At 40.3% G+C, this 23,046-nt stretch overlaps 1 protein-coding gene across 5 annotated transcripts in view; it reads right to left on the reverse strand.

Annotated features, from left to right (window-relative positions):
- LOC147312090 (partitioning defective 3 homolog B-like) overlaps positions 1–14,525 on the reverse strand; it is a 219,468-nt gene extending 204,943 nt beyond the window's left edge. For all 5 annotated transcript variants that reach the window (XM_086267748.1, XM_086267747.1, XM_086267746.1 and 2 more), the window contains exons 1-2: positions 13,465–14,525; positions 584–685 (exon numbers count right to left, since the gene is read on the reverse strand). In XM_086267748.1, the coding sequence (XP_086123874.1) occupies positions 584–685; positions 13,465–13,581 (219 nt within the window). In that variant the 5' untranslated portion in view covers positions 13,582–14,525. The remainder of the gene's footprint in view (positions 1–583; positions 686–13,464) is intronic.
- Between the last annotated feature and the right edge of the window lie 8,521 nt (positions 14,526–23,046).

The following is a 23,046-nucleotide window of genomic DNA, read 5'->3' on the forward strand; positions in this document are numbered from 1 at the left end:
GCTTCACAGTGCAAATGGATGAGAGCCCAAAGCAAACGACACCCAAGAGTTTCTGAAGGCAGTGAAATGACACAAGACCACCTGATCTGGACCTGACCGAGCAGACTTTTTAGTTCCTGAAGGGAAAACTGAATTCACAGCAGCAACTGAAGGCGTGGAGAGAAGCTCAAGAGAAGAAGTATAGCATTACATTGGATTTTATTTTTAAATGCACAGTGGTGGTGTACAGAAGCAGATATACAAAAATTGTGGCAAATATTTATGAGCCAAAGTAAATACTGTGATTTTGTAACTGTGCACAGAACAATAGCTGCCTGGTGCATGTCTGGGGTGGTCAGTTGCACATGCCAGTGTAATCTGCTGTGCTGGTCCGTCAGGAAACAGGCTATTCCAGTTAAAACGAACTAACACATATTGTTTTCAGAGTTATTAATTAAGAAGCAGGGTTTCTGGTTTTTGGTTAAAATCAAATAAAAAACTCAAACCAGTCAGCTGTTCCATAAAAACATACACCAATCTGTATAATCCCATAATCATACTTAAACAGAAACAATAGAATATATTCTGCAGAGGATGTACTTACCTTGTCTTTGTCTTCCACCAGATCACTGAGTATGTCGTCGGGGTCTAGAATCCCCCCGTCACAGTATTCAACATGGTGCGTCCGAATGAAGAAATCTCCTTCCTACAACAAAGGACACAAAAATCAGTGACTTGTGAACAGACTTATCACCACATGATCAATTTACCTACAATTGTTTTTTAACACCTGCACACATTTCTAACAGAACACTTGTTTTGTTTTGCCCCATCAGGAATGACATCAGTTATCACAGACAGAGTCTCAGTCGTGGTATTGTCGGACTGTTAACCACAACAGGCTGGAAAACTATCCAACATTTTCTGTCAGAATCCTAAAATAGTCACACTTCAGTCTGAAGGATACGGACTGCTGTTAAATTACACATCACAGAGCACAGAAATGATGTGGAGTTCATCAGTGTTGCATTCTTATGTTTCTTTAGGGATGTTTTTCTTTAGTTGTTTCAGGACGGCTGCCAAAATCTGATATTAAACCGCAGCTGAATTACTGAGATGTTACAGGTTGTGCCCTCTGTACTGCAGAAGTTAGGATGAATCTTCTCTCTTGTCAATCCAGAAGAGAGATCTTCCTCGTCCATCTTCAGAGGAAGGTCATATTGACGCCCACGCAGTCAAAACTAAAGATGGAGAAGCAGCGTTCAGTTTCCAAGGTCCAAAACCAAGTCTCGGAAAACTGAAGTCTTCTCTGTTCCCAATGCATTTGTATTAAATTTACTTTTTATTAAACCAACTTTATCTTTCTTGCACTATTACTGCACTGAAAATGTTCATCTTTTTTACATTTGTAAAAAATGTGTTTTTTGTTCTCTCTAAATCATAATTATGCATTTATTCCAAATTCATTTCTAAATTGCAATTTTTTTGATATTTTTATCATAATGCTTTTTATTTCTCACATATTTATCACTTCTGAAACTTCAAGATTCCAAATAATTGAGAGTTCTCACAGTAAATGTTTTAAATATTGGAAATGATCCCGGTTCGTCCACTGTGCATGAATGTGTGCATTTGGTGTTATATAAATAAAAGTGAACTGAATTCAAACACCAGTGGTGAATTTGTGTGTGTATGAATAGCACAGTAGGCAATAATACATAACACCTAGGGCTGCCACAAACCATTATTTTGATAGTCGACTAGTCACCGATTATTTTTGCGATTAGTCGACTAATCAGCTCATCATCCATTGAACATAAACCATACAGCTTATTGCACCAGCAGCATCTGCTCTTATATAACTATCATTAGCTTACAGCTTTAAGTGTTTAAGGTCTGTGCTAACTAAAAATAAAGACAAGATGATAGTTTATTAAATTTTACTGAAATCTGCAGATTGTTTCGGTGAAGTTTAATAAACTCCTTGCTATCTAAAATATAACAGGACACCGGAGTAAATTCTCCAGCATCTCACACTTCTGATGATCAGCTGTCTGCTTGACGTTTATTCAGCTGTGTAAAAACTAACTTTAATCTCAGCCAAACCGATTTACCCAGGAAAAAATAAATAAATATAAATAAATAAATAAATAAATAAATAAATAAATAAATAAATACTTAAAAAAGCCAAACAATAACATTTTTAAGTTATCTCAGTGACTTATATATCATGTTTAACCTGAGTAGCGAAAGACGGCGGTGGGTTTGAAAACGATTTGCCGGGAGTCCGGTGTTCTCACGGCTCTAGTTAGCCTAGCCCCCGGCTAGCTATCGAGCTAGTGGGTAACAGACGTCTCCGAAAACGTCGGAGCGCTTTTGAAAATATGTGGTGTCCTGATAAACTGAGCAGATATTTGAGGTTTACACAGCTACATTCTCGCCTGAAAATATGTTAAACGTTTATTTTGTGACCCAGAAAGAATAATAAGAGTAAAGTTAAAACTAACTAGCTGCCGCCATTGTTGTAAATTGAGCAGGGCTGCGCTATGAATTCTGGGACACAGTTTCTTCTTCTTCTTCGGGGTTTAACGGCAGCTGGCATCCTTGTACATGCAGTGCTGCCATCTTCTGTTTCAGTCCGTTATTACACTCTGAAATCCTACTCCTTATTCCTGCGGCTTTTGGGATCTTACAAAGCTTCAAACGACGCGTCGACTGTTAAATCAGTCGTCGACGATTTTGATAGTCGACGTAATCGTGACTAGTCGACTAATCGTGGCAGCCCTAATAACAACACAGATACATGAATGTAGCTTGTATTGGAAACACACGTTGGTCAAAAAGACTAGAAAGGCACTGTTGACCATCTGCTTCCTATAATAAAAATCCTCAGTTTTCCAAATTCAAACACAGAACAATGGAGAGAGGCTCTTTAATTTCACACAGCGGTCAATAAGTTTCACATTAACATAGTAATAAATTAAAATTATTCTAATTATTTGATGGACACCCACAAGAATCTACTGCACACCAACTCCTCATTTATAAAGCCCTCGCTCTCCGACTCCCCTTCTCCCTCAACTTTGCCCTCACCTTTGTTTCTTTGCTGCACACATCTCTCACGTCTTCCCCGAGGTGCCTTGTACAGATTACAGCTCTAGCTGGGCCCATTCTCTCTCCCTCCTCGCTCCCTTTCTCCGCCGTGTTGGGCCTGTGATTAATGACTTTGAAACTGTACTGGACAGCTGACTGCATAGAGCTGGTTGTTGAACAACATATTGAGACAACACACAAGCGTGCACACACATACTCAAGACAAATCACACGCAGCCTAAGGAAAGGTACGACTCCAAACACTACAGGGTGGTGCTCCAGTAAATCACTCTTTCAGGGTCAGATGCTCGTAATGTTTTTCAAAAACTCGCATTAGAAAGATTTCAAGATCAGATTGTGTCCACGGGTATCACTGCAAGGGCAACATTTCCTTCTGTCAGTGTATCAGTCCAACTGATCTGACTGTGTAATCATTAAAAACGATATGTGTGCAAACGCGTACAATTACAAAACTCGCCATTTCAGTGGCTATTCAACGATCTTTGTTGCACAAGCCTCTGACACTGAGACCATTTATGCTCTTCTATTGTCTGTAACTCTTCCTCTCTTCCTTCCAGCTGGAATTTATAGTATGACTCCGCTGTAACAATGACTTGGCTGAGACCCAGTCCAGATGCATGAGATAGATTTTCAAATACTCCGTTTTATTTTCTTCTTTCCCCTTGAGCACTGCCAATCAAGGCTTTGGAAAATGTTAACTCAAGGACACGCACCGAGTGCGCGTGTTTGTGTAACTGCCTGCGCTTTAAATTTTGTTTATTAGTTCTAATGTCCAGCCCTCAATCGGTCACCGTCACACAAACAGCGGGACGCCACACGAGCAATCGTACCTCGGGAAACAGGCGTGATGAGTTCAGCTTGTATTCTACTTCCTCACATCAGAAAACTAAGCCGGGCCTGCTCTCAGTGTGTGGGCTGATCCACACCACCCAACTACAATTCACACAGAAGCCTTTAATTGTAACTAATCTATTAAAGCTCAACGAGTCATTCATCAAATTACAACAAACTAGCACAGGTGGATTTTGAAGCGCTTACAGCTGAAAACCCAAATCCATCGTCTTAAAGTTATCATCGATTAAGCCCTAAACAAACTCCAGCCTCCAAATGTTCCAACGCTCACTCACCGCTCTGGTAGCTAAACTTTGTTCTCAACCACCTGACCTGCCAAGTTAGCTCATATTAAATATAGCCCCACCAACGCCTACTAACTATTTTTACTACCAAGGCAGAAAAGGTTAGTCTGACAGCTTATTTTGCTCGTGTGTCTACTTGGATTCAGCAAATTGACATTTCGAAGGTTGATAACTTGATTTTCACTGAACACGGTCTTTAAATCTTTGAGCAAGGAAAGATCCTGTGCACAAATAGATTTACGGTGTAGTTTGTCTGTTTGCCAGCAGGATTACACAAACAGTACCAAGACAAATATCGTTAAACTTTGTGAAAAGGTGCAGGAAAGGCAGATCTTCTGCCACATTAACACTGAATATTAACGAATAATCATGTGACTAGAGTCAGATGATATTTAACCTGACAAGTAAAGACTTATTTGCAAATTAGAATTTATTATTTCAGAACATGTAAAGTACTGAGAAAGTACCACATCAGGTCGAAGATGAAATACACCCAACCATAAATCTGACATTAATCAGCTGATTCTAATTATATACACAAACTCATTCCAGTGGTTTCTGAAGAGACTGAAATGACTTGCGCAGTAAGTAATAGTAGTAGTAATAGGTAAAATTGTTTCCTGGTCACATGATGACACGCACCATGCCGTCTTTCTCCAAGTTACATTGTTACATATTCAGTGGATCAGAACCTTTTTAAATCCAACTGATTGTTCACGAAACTAATCGGCAGACTAATCACTACAAAAAGTGGGAAACACGTACACCCTGTAACCTGGAAACACAACGAGACACGCACAGTGAAAACAGCCTCGTTCCTTCGGCGACCTGCTGCTGCTATGAGGACATAAACGCCTGTTTGGGTTTCTCTGTTACAGTAGGCAATCCGTACGGCTGTACCGACGAGAGACGAAGATTCTGAGAGATAAGCCGTGAGCACACTCGTCTAATCTGATAAAGTGTCAGCACCAAATCCTGTCCCTCCAACTCTAGTGGTTTCTAAACCCGGAGAGACTCGCAGATATAAGTTTAAAGATAAGAGTTGTAAACACGCCGATCAAATCCAAAAATCAGGGGGATTAGCACTTAATGCAGTAATATTTGCAGGATATTTGATTCTCGTGACGTGATGTGGAAATGATTAATAGGTTGGAGTAAATTCCCTCCTGAGTGAAAACACTCTGTACCATCGCTCCCACTCTTATCTCTGAACAGTACGCCTTTTTAGTCTGCTGCTTAACAAACAAGTTTGGTATGCACGCTGCTCTCAAACTGAAGGTCGTGCAAATGAGTGGACCTCGATAAACCACAGAGGTGTGATTGAAGAGTCACGCAGTGCGACATCCACACCACAGCTTCAGCTGAATACTCGCCCACGTTTAGATCCTTATCCAGAACAGAGAGGTCTGAAATCATCAGACGTCAAGCAGGAAATGTATGTGTGTATTATATCATTTTATTATCGATAATTCTGTAAAGGCAGTGACTAATATCCTGAAATTAATTCTGAAAAAGCAAAACAATCTAAACTGAATCACCCCCCGACCTGCCTTGTGACCCTGCAACATCCCACACTTAAGATGGGCACAAGCTCACTTTTCAATCATCCAATTAAGCAAAGATACATTTATTGTCACGTTGTAACAAAAAATTCATGGTTTGCTTACACCGACTCGAACAGTTTGTTCAAACAAACCTTTCCGAGTCCGTTCTAAACAGTCAGGCTCAATAAACACATTCCTGTGGTTTGTCTACAGAGGAGGAGGCGCGTGTCTCCTCCCGGCCTCTCCCTCGCCCTCAGAAATAATTGCCTGTGCCGTGGCATGGGGCCAGAATGTTTGGACGATTTTATCAGCTTGTTTGGCCACGCCTCATCAGCATTCCTGTCCCGACTAATGAAACTACACTGTACACCCACACTGACGAGAACCCTTCCATACACATCCACCTGGAAATCCATATGCACAAGTGTATACACAGGTATAGTGTAAAAACACCACCTGCCCACAAACCTGACTGATTTCATTTTTAAAGCATAACATATGTATCATCTGGCTTCATCTATACCTTAGATTTCTTATCTTAGTCCAAATATGTGCAGTCACGTGGTTTTATTTATTGATGTTTTATACATTTGGACAAGCAAGTAACGGTTCATGTATTATTTTAGTTTCAGCGTGTCAGCCTGAAACTGGTTTTAAAAGCACAGGAGCGTTTGTTGCTCCTACACGTTTATTTGCAACCTATAAGTCGTTTTTATTTCTGACACACACCCGGTGCAGGTCCAGTTTTTGAAAATGATGTTTGCTTTTACATCCAACCGCTATGACACCAACAGCTGCAAAGTTTCCTGCAGATCCAGATCTCCTTTTTTGGAGACTCATGTCTGCTTTGAGTGTTCAGAGACGTCCGTATGCTGTTTGCAGCTAACAGTGAATTTGCTAGACCATCATGTACAAAGTGTCCCTTCAGTTAAAGTTGTTCAAGTAATTTGAAAATCCTTTTGAATGCTTTCCCAGACCCATATCCTTAGAACTTTTACTTTGTAGAACTAGTTTACCACATTACTGTATTACTGTATACAGTCAGCCAATAAAGTTGTTCTGTATATTAGAAGACTTTGTTCCCCTTCCTTGTCCTCCGTGCCCCCCTGGTAGTGAGCCAGGTTGTGCTAGAAACCTTTACATTGCTGACTCACAGCCATCTGCAGTCTTAACTTGGAAGACCTTAGAAAACCATTCAGATCTTGGCAGGACAGTACAGGCTTTAAAAGCAAAGAGAGAACACCAGGACCTCAGTGTTATAGGCTTAACCTTTTAACCTTTTTTTTTCTTTTTCCCCATTACTACACATGCTCGCTTTGGTTAGATTATTTATAATTCAACTGTTTACTTCATTTTACATGACGTGAAGATTCCAGCAACACTTAATAAAGCTGTTCCCTATTACTTTAAGTGAAGCTGGTGAAGTTGTGCCAGAAGAATTTGTTGCTATCAATCTACGATGAGCAGGGTATATAAAAGACAAAAAAACCCAGTGACAATCATGTTTTATTATCCACACACCGCACAGGGGTCCACAGATAAAAGGAACAGTTATTAATATTTTTGTTTGTTTTATTCTTTGTAAATCATACCAAGGTTCAAATAATACTGATTAAATTTCATTGTTCGCCGTTTGCTCACTTTGTTCAGAAAATAAAAAGAAAACTTCTCTCGATATGAAAAGCCGGTCAGTGTTGTCCATTATATTTGTTTGGCCTCCAAAATGCGAGTGTCCCAACACCGTCTCTATTTTAGTAGAACAAGGACAGCCTGCTCTCGCCCATTATTGCCCTGGTATAATTAGCAGAAAGAGAAGCACGGCATCAGTGTTTGGACTAATGGTGAAAGGATTTAGAGGACTCAAAATGTTTCATTATGTTTCCCAATGTCACAGACATTATTTAAACCAATTCGCATAATTCGGCCATTGCAATGGAGATATTATAGAGGGTTTAGAGAGACAAAATAAAGCCGCCGTCTCCAGTAAAGTTTACCCTAAAGGTCATATCAGTGTTTTCTAGATAAAGTCCCATTCATGCATTCAGGCTGTTCAGTTAAAGAAAACTGGTCTCTCCTGAGCAGGATGTGCGTATTGGCATCAAACGTGGAACCTATGTTTCTAATAAACGAAACAATAAACGTACTTTTCCCATGGCGGGGATCTGCTTTTTATTTTGAAACTCTGACATGATTACAGAATGCTGAGTGTCATTTTTCTGGATTATACAGGCAACACCACCTGCATTTCACTTGTACTGGGACTCATAAACACACAGTCGCACACGTGTCTGTTTGGCCAAAGGCAATTAGGCTGATAACTTTCTGGCAACTCCCCACAAAAAACAACCTCCGCCTTCATCCCTCCCTCTTCTATCTTCAAATGCTTTTGTTCTGATTTCTTCAGATGGTTTATTAATCTCCTCACAGCCAACGCTCTACAAAAACCCTGCATATCACTATTTTTTTCACTTGATACAGTCATGCTCGGTGCTTCCCTTCCATAATTTGTGCTAGCCCTCTATGATCATCCATCAACAGTGATAGCTCTATATTATGCTGCAGCTGTCAGCAGGCTTGTTTGCTCTGATAAATAACTAAAGATCACAGCGCTCTCAGATCACTGATATATCGAGTGAAGTGGATAACAGTTAATCTAATGATATCTGCTCAATAAAAACTTACAGACTAATTGACTAATCTGTGCTTTTCTCTTAAAAGCTAAATGAGATACACTTTATCTACATGAGCGTCCTAAAGGCGTGCTACAGCTAACCAGTACTGCCAGGATCAGACACATCACACTGCGCTAAGCCTATGAAAAGTGCTTTAACTATAATAAATGGTTACTATTTGAATGGTAAAAATACTTACTAGGCATACACTGGCACTTTTAAAAAAAGACATAATCAAACCTCACTTGATTTTACAGAAGAGACTCCATCATGAGAATGGGTACGGTTCCCCCTCCTGATTCCTTTCTTTCTTTCTTTTTGCGTATTTGTCACACTTAAATGTTTCAGCTCAAACTATTTTTAATATTACACAAAGATAATCAGAGTAAATACAAAACACCTTTTTTTAAATGCTGATTTCACTTCCTAAGGGAATAAAGTTATCCAAACCTCCCTGCCCTGTGCGGGAAATAATTTCTCCCAAATCAACTGTGATTAACCACAGTTCAATTTCAGCAGCCATGCCCGATTACTGCCACAAATGACTTAAATAGATCTCAAAAATCAACACATCGTGACACAATCTAAAGAAACGCCTGATAAACTAAGTCAGCGTCATCGCTGTGATCAGTCCGAGGCTTCACAGGAGTGGCTGGCCTGCCAACATTATTCAAAGAGCGCATCAACGACTCACCCAGTAGGTCACAGAAGAACCAGAACAAGAACTGCAGGCCTCGCTTGCCTCAGTCAAGGTCAGAGTTCATGACTCAACAATAAGAAAGAGACTGGGCAAAACTGGAGAGTTCAAAGAGAAAACCAATGCTGACCAAAAAGAGCACCAAGGCTCGTCTCACATCTGCCAAAAAAAACATCTGGATGATCCACAAGACTTCTGGGAAAATATTCTGCGGACTGACGAGAACAAAAGATGAACTTTCTGGAAGGTTTGAGTCCCATTACATACTGCATTTCATAAAAAGAACATCAGAGCAACAGTCAAAACATGGTGGTGGTGTGATGGTCAGGGGCTGTTCTGTAGTGGTTTCAATCAGACTCAGATATTTTGGCGTGACCTCAAACTGGTCATTCATGCTGGAAAACCCTCCAAAGTAGCAGAATTACAACAATTCTGTAAAGAACAGTGGACCAGAACTCCTCCAAAACAATGTGAAAGACTCATAAACACATAACTGTGTGTCCTCCTGCCAAGAGCGACACAACCAGTTATTAGGTTTAGGGGGGAAATTAGTTTTTCACACGGGGCAGGTGTGTTATTGTTTAAATACTCAGATTGTTGTTGTCTATTATTAAAATTTATTTGAAGCTCAGAAACATTTAGGTGCAAAAAAAACTCAGAAATCAGGAAGTGGGCAACAAGCAGCAAACAGATCAGGCCAGAAAGAAAGGGGGGAAACTATTCACTAAACACATGATAAACAATGTATCTACACTATAGGGATAAAAGAACCAGTTCACACTTCTTAATATAAGATGTCTGTTGTTTTCAGTCCCGTTGCCACAGGTGTGTAATATCAGTCAAAAGCAGGCTCATTTAAAGAGCTCAGCAGTTCCAAGTCTGTTACTGTAACAAGTCAGTCTGTGAGTTTTCACCCCTTCCAAATATTCAACCATCAGCTGTGTTCAAACGTCATCTGGCATTATCATCAGCACCAAGTCTGTGCACCAGGAGCTTCATGAGATGGTTCACGATGACCGAGCAGCTCCTGTAATTATAACGTACGGGTTCCACACAGTGTTTTTTATCTAATGCCCTTCATTCTGTGCTTTTCTTTACTCATTTCGTGAAACTATGCATTTACAGGAAAGGTGAGAAGTGAGTCTACAATCTTAGTTTCACTGGAGACAAAGGGGAGGGATGTCCCTCCTACACTTATCTGTGTACAAGCGCCTATATTGTTTTTTCACATATAACTCCAAGATGAGTGATATTACACACTCTCTACTGAATATAAAATTTGTAAAATGGTTATGTTTTACAAATTACGGTTATGTTTTAAGAGGCAACCACAAGACCAATCGCAGCAACCCAGGCTTGATTCTGACCCAATGCCGTTTGCAGCGTCTCTTCCACCACTCTCCTTCTCTTCACTAAAAAAAAAACTAATAAAAGCCCCCAAAATAATAATAAAAACAGAATTTATGGCTTAGCATCAGTGTGGTGAACGAGTTCTAAATCCACATCCTAAAACGTGTTAACCAAGCTAAATTAGGTACTTAGTGATGCGAGACCTGCCTTATCTCTAAAAAGAGCTTTAAAGGAATTAGAAAAAGTTAGAAAAAGACCTTTAATGTGTTAGTAAATAACAGCAGTTTCATATAAAAAGCAGCCATATCGAAGCCTTTTGTTTCTTCCATCCTCTCTGTGGGTTAAACTAACACGAGTTTTAATTCAGAGATAAATGTGAAACTAAAATGATCACAAACAGGAATTAAATCCTCTCAGAAGCTCACCTTAAGACTACATTTCATGAAGCCCAACTCTTTTTGAGATCGCTCAAATGCAGCGCTAATGTCTGTGCTGTGCATTAGCTCCTCTTAAGCACCACTGTGGGAACACCTAACAAAGCAGCTGATAAATAGTACTGCCAGTATCAGTTAGCTACAGTGCATGCAGAAACACAAGATAATAAAACGCTTTTAATCCAAGCAGCATACTCTCTAAGTAGAGTGAAGCAGATAGGGAGGAAGGGGAAAGAGACAGACAGAAAGCTAGCAGTCTCTGTGACATAAAAATATGATTTGTCTGGCACTGGGAGGGAGGATTAGGGACTGGACCACTGTACAACACACACATATATCCTAGATTTTTAATCCCGAAACACGCTAACAGCCAAAATTATACGGCTACAAGAGATTAGTGTTGCAGAAAAATGACTGAGTGACAACAAGAAAGTCAGAAAAACACAGAGAGAGAAAATACTTAGGAAGAAGAAAAGGAGACTACAAATTCACCATCCCCCAAGAAGCAGAACTGGAGTCTGATGTCAAAAGTTCTGAAAGGGGGGGGTTGAAAAATGAAGACAAGCAACAGGACAATTACTGTGAAAATGATTAAGAGGAAAAAGGGCTAAAACCATTTGAGAGCACAAAGTGCAGAGCGAAGGTGGAAAGAGGAGGAGAGACTGAGACTTGCTGACAAAGGTGTGGGAGACAGCGGGAAAAGGGAAAGAAAACAGAGGAAGAAGAGAAGAGCAGGCCAAAACACACAGAGCGAGCATGTTCTTAGCAAAGAATTTCATTGACACCAAACAAAGACTTTAAACACTAACAGACCAAAGCAGCAGAGCAGGGAGGCGCTCACATCGCAGCACACCTCAGATGTTCCTGCTCTAGCTTCATAGCACCGCGCTAGATCTATGCTGCAGCCTGCAGTCCACCTTCCCTGATATGTAACTGCAGCGAAGCAGACCTCAACTGCTGTGACAGGTCTGAGAAACACAGCATCCGTCCACAAGGATGATGCCTTTATAAAGCAAATAGCAGTTTTATTATTAAAACAAAGCTTCCTTTTAATAAGTCAGAGCTACTAAAAGGAGACTTGAGAGTCAGTTCTTCAGTGAACTGTTGTCTAAGATTTATTGACTCTAATTCCAGCATGATCGGCTCAATCAGACTCGTGATAGCAGAGCTAATGGAGACACAACAACACTCGCTGCAGCAGGGATTCAAGACAGTACCACACATCACGCTTAAAAGCAAACAAACTACAGTCAAAACAGTGTAAACTGACCTTTACTGTGAAAATGAAAATAGGCCCTTTCTTTGATTTATTCAAGGCATGTAGCCGCACCAATCTTTTCTTCAGACACATTTACTTCTAGAGGTAGTCATCATCATAGCTTCCATTTTCTGAGCTGAAGATGGTGACAGTTTCTCTATCCATACCCTTCTAGTTCTAGCTGGAATGGGGGTATCTTATAAAGAAGAGCTGCATGTGAGGGAGGACGTGTTCAATGAGGAAGAACAGTTTAAACAAAAGGGAGATGACGGCGCGAGCTACGTGCACAGCAATATACAAGGTGAACAGGAGATTTATTTGAGTAAAAGATAAGAATGATAAATATGATGAAGGGGGCAAAACACACAGGAGGGTTGTGTGGTGAGGGGTAATATACGGACAGGTGGAAGCGGATTAAAAAGGAAAAAAGGTCCAGGACGCAAGAAAAACAGGACGGCATCTCTAGCACTCTCTCATATAAACCCACACACACACCTTCGGCATCTCTCCCTCAATCGCAGCTGAGACGATCCATCCATATGACTGCTGTGCCTTTTGAATAATGGACCCAATATGAAGCAAGTCACTGAGAAGATTTGGCTGTGTGATGGGGGTCATGGGGTTCCTGCCCTGAGAGCAGCGCCGGGAATCAACAGCAGTCATAAAGGAATCACAAGACGGAGTCATTTGCATTTTACACTCACAACTAAATTGGAAATGACTCGCGCCTGCTCCTGTCTGGACCATCACAATTCATATCAGATATGCTTTTAATTTTTTATACAGCAATTATGGAAAACCGGACCTCCATGGCTTTGTCTAATTTCCCAAGACTTTTAGATGTGAAAATCATATGGTCCTTTCATGATATAAAAATGACTGAGCTCTCGATTATTCTTTCATGACTTCAGGGGGAAAACCTCAAATGTTATGAAAGTGCTGTTTCATAAAAACTTATCTGTCTCGGAGTTCATGAAAATCTTAACACATTATTACAGAACTACTTCTTACAATAAATAATGGAGCTAACTGACAGCTCAAGGGTGAGATGGACTCGGAGAGAGATAAGGCTGCATTTGTTCATTTTTCCCAAGCAGAGCGCTCGCTCTATGGGGTATCACTGACAAAAACATATTTTTCTGCAGCTGCGATTTTTGCCACAGTTACAGTATAAAGATGTGCTGCGTTTAATGTGTTGAATAAAAGAGTCACTTCTCGTGCCAAGACTGCTATCAGGCGTAATTGCAAAGACAGGTGCTTTGCAAACTTCTCTACAGTACCTGCTCCAGGAGTTTTCTGTATCTCTGCGTGGCTTGCTGGATGAGGTCCCTCACGGTCCATCCCTCCTTGCATGGCACCACCACACCTGTCTGCCCAAATGTTACTGTCACCTTCATGATGGCTGCTCTCCACCTTATCCCAGATCCGAGCCCTCTGGATGCAGATGATGAGCAATGTTCGTAACAATGCAGGAAGGCCTCCCGGAAAGACTTGACAAGAAGGCAAGGATGTCATCAAATACCAAAAATGTAAAAACACAGTACTGGCTGTAGGTGGCTTGAACACAGCTGCATCCAAATAAAAGTTAGATTTCTAAAACCCAAACTGCTTTCCAGAACTCTCCACGGGCATTAGAGTCATTTTGTGATCTCAGTACATCCAGCCGCCTTCACATGCAAAGGTAACCATGGCTGTCGCTCCTCTTCTCGTCTCCTCAAGCATAGCTAAGGATACCACTCAGCAGGTCTGAACACAGCTTCCTGAAGCGTTAAACTGCTGCACTGTTTGCGTGATGGAGCTGAGCGGTGTGTCCTGTCATGCCTCACGGCGGCTTAACTGTAGTTAACTTGTAATAAAGTTAGCTGTGTATCAGCTAGCTGCACTAGCCCCGGCTATGATAACAAACCCGGGGTGGACGCTTTCAGTCTGTCACAGCTCTCCGATCTCCACACGCTTCCTCCACTATCACAGATGCCGTGTTTCTACGTGTTTTACCAGTCAGACAAAAGTTTATCCAAACTTTCACATAACAGCTAGCCGAAGCTGGCTCCTTCGCTAGCTAACGTTAGCAACCTTAGCTGAACTTTGGAGGGAGGGATGCAGTCGGTCGGGCATCATTCCACAAGTTTTCCCTCTCCCAACTTTCCTTTTTTTCAAGCCGTCACTTGCATCCACTACATCCCGGACAGGCACGATAAGAAGAAGGGAACGCAGTTTTGATATTCGGCGGTAAACTGGGCGTGTACTGGAGCAGGTAACGGAGCAGTAAAACTATGTTTTGGAAAAGTTTTGAGATTCCTTCACTGCCGACCGCTCCTGACCAGTTCCTGACCAGCTCCTCCACCGCTTCACGCTGTTCACTTTCTTAAAGGGGAAGTGCTCCAATTAATGCTGCAGCTGGGAGTAACGCAGTAATGCAGATTCTCGGTTCTAGCCTGCAGTGTTAGGATGTTCAACTTATATTAACGAGTTAACCAGACCAGATGTTAGGGCAGCAGACTGCTGACCTGCAGGTTTCTGCTTTCTCTGATGCTGGCGTCACTCACATTACTGCTTTTTATATGAACCCAATAATGATAACAAGAGCACACGCCTCCTCTAAGGCAGCTCGCTCTCTGCAGTATTTACTTTTACTGGACAGATGTTTACTTTGATTACTCAAACATTATGTAGGAGCAGGTAATCGATAATAGTTATTGATTTGTAGTAACTGGACATGAAAAACTTGAGCTTATTATATGGTGTTATCCTACAGTTTATTTTTAAGATAAGATAAGATAACCTTTATTAGTCCCACACGTGGGAAATTTGTTTGTTTTTAACTAACTTCTCTTTCTCTTGACAATACTTTCTTTAAAGGTATAACACACCTTTGGAGTCAGCTGTGAAATGTAAAAGAAAGGTCAAATGTGCACTACAATGTGATATTGAGAATCCTCATATACCACTATCATTTCCTGAATGTTGGCAGTATAAACAAACACATTAGACTTTTAGCATCGCTTTAAAGATAAAAGAGAATTTATGAAAGTTTGACCTTATTTGACCTTAAAGGAGAGGTCAGAGGTTCAAGGTAACGTGATACTTAGAATCCACATATATACTGTATTATTCCCTATATGCCTATATGTTGTCAATACAAACAATAGCAGTAAGAAGTAAGTAAGTAAAATTCATTTATACAGAACTTTTTAAGACAAAGTGCTTTACAGGTAATATAAAAACATATCAGACAAAACAACATAATACACAAGAACTTTACCCAAATGCCCGTCTAAATATTTGAGTTTTCAACTGTTTTTTAAAAGAAGCCACAGAGTCCACGGTGCGTAGAGTGGTGAACTGTTTCACAGTATTGCTGCTAGGGTTTGGAAAGGGCGTCTGTGGAATAGCCAGAAGGCCACCATCAGTGGATCTAAGGATCCAGCTTGGAGAGCAAGGGTGAAGAAGCTCGATGATATGAGTGGGGGTCTCTCCTCATAAAGACATAAAAGTATGAGTGAGTGATTTTAAACTGATATCTGAAAAAGCATTGTTTTAAATAGCTCTATATACCATTATTATCACTTTGACCTTCAGTCTGCTGACTTTCAAGCATTCAGATCAATTCAATTTTATTTATACAGCGCCAAATCACAACATCAGTCGACTCAAGGCGCTTTATATTATAAGGTAGACCCTACAATAATACATACAGAGAAAAGCCCAACAATCACATGACCCCCTATGAGCAGCACTTTGGCGACAGTGGGAAGGAAAAACTCCTTTTTAACAGGAAGAAACCTCCGGCAGAACCAGGCTCAGGGAGGGGCGGGGCCATCTGCTGAGACCGGTTGGGGTGAGGTCAGAGGTCAGTTTTGACATTATGTAAATCTTTATACGTCACTTTATATGTGTTGATAAGAAACACCACACTTGTAAAAGTCATAGTTTCTAAGTACGTTGACCTTGGTGGACGTAAGTAAATTTTCATGGTTTGTTAATCTACAGCCCTACAAAGTTTTATCAGTATTCATTCATTTTGAGCTGTCACGTATGCAGATTATGACACACATAACCTCCTTGCCAGAGGTGATAAAGTTAACTAGACTGGATGTTTGAGTAGTAAGTAATAATCTAAAGATTTTTGGTTTGTCCTGCTGCAGATGCTAATCTGATCCGTTTTGCAGTGTTTTGGCTGAATCTGGGCAGAGAGTAGTCCTGCACACGTCAGAATTCATCCATCATTCTCATTCAAATGAACCATGGTTTCATCTGTCCAAAAACATTGTGCTTTTCAGAACACTTGAATCTTATCAGGCTCTTTTAGATGTTTCTGTTCTCGAGCGTAACCAGTGGTTTGTGGCTTGTTGTAATCCTTCTGTATTTACATTCATGAAGGCATATCTTGCTTGTAGACTTTGGCAACGATAAGTCGACCTCCTTGTGGCTGTTGACTTGGTTAGAGGTTGTGAATGTCAGAGACATTATTTAGGCTGGAGAGCGATAGAAAACAAAAGGCAGCAGGAAACTAACTAGACTACACTGGGAAAACTAAAACTAAACACTGGAACACATGACCCATGAAGCACAGACCACCCAAAAAATAAACAAGGGGGAAACTTACACAATAAATACACAGAGGTGTGACAAGGGAAGTGGAAACACATGGGGAACACAGCAGGAACAAATTAGGTGAGACGAGACAGGAGGAAGAAAACCTGAACACGGAGACGGGACTGTCAAAGTAAAACAGGAAACACAATGACACAGATTAAGACACGCAGCTTGACACAGGAGCCAGGAGGAAGAAATGCACCTGGATACTATACGGACTGAAGAGACAAAGAAGGGAAAAGGTGGAAACGGTTCAGGGAGATGAGACCGGGAGGGAGGGGGAGAGAGTGAGGACTGAAACACAAGGGGAGGAACGTGAACAGAAAAAGGGAGACAAATGCTGTCAAATGACCCAGAACCATGACAGTGAAAGACTTGTTCCCCCCTTAACCATAGAAATAAGTCTGTCGTTGTGGATTTTAGCTGTCATCTGTGGAATGTCAGCTGGACTCTTGGGGTTGCTGAGCTGACCAGTGCATTGAAACTTTTTTTAAAAAGTACCAGATTGTTGATTGGCCACCCCGAAAGTTGTTGCTATTCTCTGTAGAGTTTATTTTGTTTGTCTTTTTTCTTTCATTTCTTCATTTCCTACACAGCTCAAGCCAAGTTTTTCTTGAAACCCCACGAAACTATAAAAATGTGTCGTTGTCCAACAAATGATGAATCTAACTCTACAGCGTGGCTACCTGTCCAGGATGTGATAGCTGGGATTCACTCCAGTATGGATGGAAATAGATTGTTGGAAATGCTGCTGAAATCAATGCAGTGTTCAGACAGATGTTGTTGTTTGAACAGTGCTCAATATTTGGCAAGAAAAAAAACACCATAGGAAAAGACAATGCTTAAGGTTGTCCTACATAAAACAGAAATACACTTAACCTTCAAGAGTTATTAAGAAAATGTCAACAAATAGTTTTTGCTTTGTTTCTAACAGCCCTCCTTACTACCACCGTCACATATAACTTCTTACCAGGCTTCAGTTGTGTTATGTGAGAACTCGAGTTATTCTCTCGTGAGCAGAAGAGAATAACGTGAATCTTGGAGTAAATAGTCGTGGAGGGATTTGCCACTGCGACTCAGAAGTTGTTAGCTATTGAAGTCTTTTACTGATACAAGTATTGTCAAGTGCATTGATAAAATACTGCAATATGACAAGTATAACTACCTCCATTAAGCATATAATAAAATATGATACAGCCATACATGTTGCAGCAGAAGATGTAAATGAGAGAATCAGTGTAAATGCATCCTGGCCTATTGCTCTGCTGCCAAGCCTCGGACACTTGAAGGTGCATTAGAGTAGAGCCATCATTAACTCTGATGTGAAAATCTGCATCATCGCCTCCTCATTAGACCGCAGAGTTAATTAAACACAAAGCTTTACATTGTATCTTTCATTTTAACTTCTTCAGCCTGCATTCAGTCTGGTGAGATGTTCAGTAATGTGTAACACAAGGATTTTGTCTGTTCCAAAGAAATATTACAAAGTTATATTCAATACAAAAATACAGTGAAATGACAATAAATACATTTTTCTTAAGATGAACATGGTTAGTGTCTGAATTATCATATAATAAAACCTGAAGTTATCATGCAATGAGAAAAATGAAGTATATGATATTAAGTACAGGAGGCTTTGACTTTCCATTTTACTATGGTTTGTTTCGGTTTGTGAAACCGAAACAAAGTCATGAACATCTTCTGGCACAAGTTCATCCTTATGATGTTGAAACCAATGAAAATACTGTATTTACAAAATATTTTGGCTTTTCACTGTTTGGCTCATCTTCAAAGAGGAAACCCCTCCCTGTGGGGAGGAGTTTGGCTTTGTAATTAGCAGTTCAAGTGTATGCTTGTGAACGTCTGCAAATTGATTAGGGCTAGGCTTAGTTTCTGGGTCACTGAATTCCATTGCTACTAATGAAACCCAGGGGAGGAGGAGCATTGTGCATGCATGCATTTCTTTCTTCTTTCTTTCTGTTATGCAAGTTTGAAAGTTGGAAGTATATTTGCAGCTAATCTTTCTGCATAATTTCAAAATGTTTACATTAACTAAGTACTGTAGATCAAGGGTTATTGGCAAAAGCCTTTTAAAAAAGTCCCTTACCATGTTTATCTTTACAGTGCATTATACATGATTATAGAATTAATTCATAGCTGTAGACAAAAACATTTGATGGTCATTTTATGTTGATTTTAAATGACTGAGAGTTCCAAGTAATTCAAGTTAATTCTTTTCATTATGTGAACTGACTGACAGCACTAATTTAAACATAATTTGCAGTTTTTGCAGTTACGTATTTTTCATTTAGTTATCTGTTTAATTTTATTTTGCACTTTTTTCCAACACTTCCAATAGATCTACTTTAAAGCAGCAACCTCTTTATTATTATTTAACAAATAAATACGTTTGACATAAAGTGCCAAAAACCGCAGTTCCCTGAAAGACCACGTGGAGCTCCAAAACCCAAAAGTACATGCATTGTCTCTTCGTTTTGGATTTTCCTTCTTGTGACCCTTCATATGTTGAATCTGAAGGTGCAGGATGAGTCTCTACCCACATACTTAATACACGATTAGACAGAACAGCGATGTCCGTCTCGGCCGCTGTGGCACAGATGGCAGAAGCATGGCGGTCTCCACAAACCGACCCCGCTGCTAAGATCTGTTATAAAAACACTGAAACTGTATCCATGATATTATAATTTCCTATTTAAAGGTGATGAGAAAACAAAATATAAAATATCAAAAACTGTGGCTAATTCACAGCAAATATATAAGTGACTCATATCAAAACTAAAATCATGGTCAAATCTAAAAATAATATAAAATAGTCCCAAATAATAAATTCTACAACCACAATGCAAACTATACAAAAGGTCTGGCAAATTAAAATCATGTTCATGGATAACTGTGCATAACTGCTAAAGAGAAAGAGGAAACAAGAGAATACTGTTACACTTTTGTAAGACTAAAGTAACAGCATTGACAGATTTTGGCTTTAAGCATAGAAAATAGTGTTAAAAAGGCTGGTTTAGTTTAACATTTTTTAAAAAGTAGCCAATCAAGAACATATGATGATGATATCACATGCAAACTATAATTGACTATTTTAGTCAGTCCTTACCCTCGAACAGCTGCCAGACTACATCCCCACTTTACTTTTCTATTCATAGACACATGCATGCTTCTATTCAAACCTTTCTCATTTGATCCATATGGCTGTTCATGCCCCCTCCTCACCCCTTATGGTAAAATCCTAACCTCAGCAGTGTTCTGTGTCATGCCTCCTCCATTATGAACCGTTAGCAACCACAGTGAACATGCTAGGATGTGAATGCTCCCCTGCTGCTGGCCCAGGTGCATCCAGTCACCGGCAAACAAATCAATGTGGTTGAACACGTTCTGTTTTAAGGAAAGAAGAAGAAGAAAATGAAAAGGCACAGTGGGGAAGAGTAGAGTATTAAAAGATGCCTGTGTAATGCTTGCAGCATGGAAAAACACGAGCACTCACAAACACACATACACAGGGTACAAATATCATGAATCATGAAAGCACATTATTGGATGGACATATAATTTGTTCTTATCCTAAAATAACCTTTATAATAACACTGAATATTAAGTGTTCACTCATATTCTTACTAAGCAGCTTGAGATCAAATGAACAGAAACCTTTCAGAGGAGAAGACAAGACAGCAGCACATGTGGCTGAAGACAGTGGGGTGACTTAAATAGAAATACTAATAAACACTAATTATTTATCCTGGCCAACCCTTAAACTTACTGCTGATGTAATAAACTCTTCTTGGCTTTGTACTTGCTTAAGGTTGCAAACAGTCTGAGATGCAAGTAATTATTATACACACACATAACTATAAAGTGTTTAACAGATACATTTGCAGTCTTGTAAGTTGCGAGGTGAGGGCTCCTTGGATCAGACTTCCCACACATGCTTGATTGGATTGACATCTGGGGAATTTGGAAGCCAAGTCAACACCTCAAACAGGTTGTTGTGTTCCTCAAACTGCTCCTAAACAACTCCCATTCCTGAACTTCCCATAGTGTATCTTGGTGCCAGGTGCCCCCCAGGTAAACGATGCACACACACTAGATCCCTAACCCGACGTAATGTAAAAGAAAATGTGATTCATCAGACTAAGACACCTTCATCCATTGGTCCAGTTCTGATGCTCACGCATCCATTGTTGGTGCTTTCGGCGGTGGACGTGGTCAGCATGGCCACCCTGATTGCTCGACCTTCAGTCATCACGTGCATCAGTGATCTTGGCCACCCACGACCCTGTCGCTGGTTCTTTAAAGACCCGATTCCTAGAAGTGCCCTTCTTCTGATTGGCTGCCCCTCATCTGGCTTCGACAAACAGTGCTCATTCCCTTGCATGTTCCAGAACTGAATTACTGTATTATATGCCTTTGAACTTGTTAAAAAAGCAAAGTGACTGACTCCTTTTATATCTAGCCGTACTTTTCCCCCTCATATGTTCAGCACTATAGTTTTGTCTATAATTAAAGGCCACCCGGCAGAGTTAATGTTGAGTTGCTTGTACTCAGATGAGTACAGTGGATCCTTCATGTGTGATTGATGTGAGTAACTTTGATTGGACAATATGTGTTTGAAAAACTTGTGCCAAGACTATTGCAGCCCAGCACAGTGGAAAAGGAACAAACCTTTGGGCGTCAACCCGGGTGACATATTTCCATCACTGCCAGCTGGAGCCGGAGCCAATAAATACCAGACCACTGTAAGGTCATTTGACCCAGAAAGAAAGGCTGATCACACCGTTTTCCACTGAAGATAAAAGCCAGATGTAAGTGGGTGTTACTAGGTGTCTTTTGCCCTTTGTAAAAATGTTCTAATCCAAACCATATCTGAAATATAATCTGACATCAAAAAGAGGAAACATCAAGTGCTTTATTAGGTGATATTCCTCAGTGTTGTTTTTGCACATTGTTGTTTGGCCTCAAGTGGCCAAAAACAATGCAGATTAAACATCAGATTATTAGAACAAGCTGGATAACACAGACAGTTTCAGCTGCAAAGCACCCGAAAGTTTTTCTATTGAAGGTCTTTTGCTTTACATTTGCATTTGCAGAGTACAGTAGGGAAGGGATGGATTTTGATTTGATGCATTTGTGAACAACAAGGCTATCATCTGCCCTAACAGCACCGCATGAATATTGTATTTGGCTGCGCTGTAGGTGTTATCAGAACTTATTCATGTAATTCCACCTACCACCGTTTCTGAGCACATAACCCACATAAAGTCTCGTTGGTCTTAAAATGCATATGGAAATAGGACACGTTGAATAATGGGCTGACAAAAGAATGAAGTTATTTGTAAACCGCACTTTTTGCATGATAACGAATGCATCTCGAACGATGCTATATCAAGATTGGTGTCTTCAATAATGCCGTCTTTTTAATGTTGAACATTTTTCTCTGCTTAGATTACTCTGCCTGCGCGCTCCTTATTGCATCCTAAATCTCCAGATCTTATCAATAAATTATCTTAACTGAATAAATGTCCCGACTTGGTACTCAGTGTGGCAATGAAAGATTTTTCTTACATCCTGCGGTCTGGTGCTGTGTGCGTGTTTTTGTGTGTTGTGGGCACATGCAGACAGATCGATACTAGGACCTGTCAGCGGGGTGATTTTGATCAGCTGCACTCTTTCCTCACCCCTAAAGCCCCGGCTCCCACACACACACATATCCTCACAAATGGTCAAATCCCATATCTTGCTGCACAGTGGAAAAAAATAGCGTGCTGTCAATAGACCCTTCCGCTACATGCTCTGACACGCAACCTCACACACATACGCACTGAAGTAACAGCAGCCCCATCGATCATTCGTTGTTCCAGCAGAGATCTTCACTGTGACATGCACCACCCTTCCCTTTATAAAACACTAAAAACAATTCCACTGGATAGATGGATTAACTGACTGATTAACTGATGGGTGGAAGTGTTAGGAAATCAAATACAGTGGAATTCTGTGCATAATTTATGCCAGAATAACCACTTAGCTGTCATAACAGGAATTAAAAAGGATTTTTTTTTATCATTTAGAAAGAAAATATGTGTTTGTATGTAAGTTTGATTCAAAATTAAAAAGAAGGTGCAGAAGAGCTAACATGTGGTGTCTTCTCTGTGGCTTTTGGGAAGCAGACTGCTCTTTGGCTATGTGCGACCATCTGCTGTGCTGTCTGCTCTGTGATAAAAACCCTGACATCGGTGCTTTAT

Source organism: Aulonocara sp. 'chitande type north' Nkhata Bay, linkage group LG16 (assembly GCF_057382095.1).
Source record: "Aulonocara sp. 'chitande type north' Nkhata Bay isolate Kocher_YH1m ecotype deep benthic linkage group LG16, A_spYH_male_GT1.1, whole genome shotgun sequence".
Taxonomy (NCBI): domain Eukaryota; kingdom Metazoa; phylum Chordata; class Actinopteri; order Cichliformes; family Cichlidae; genus Aulonocara; species Aulonocara sp. 'chitande type north' Nkhata Bay.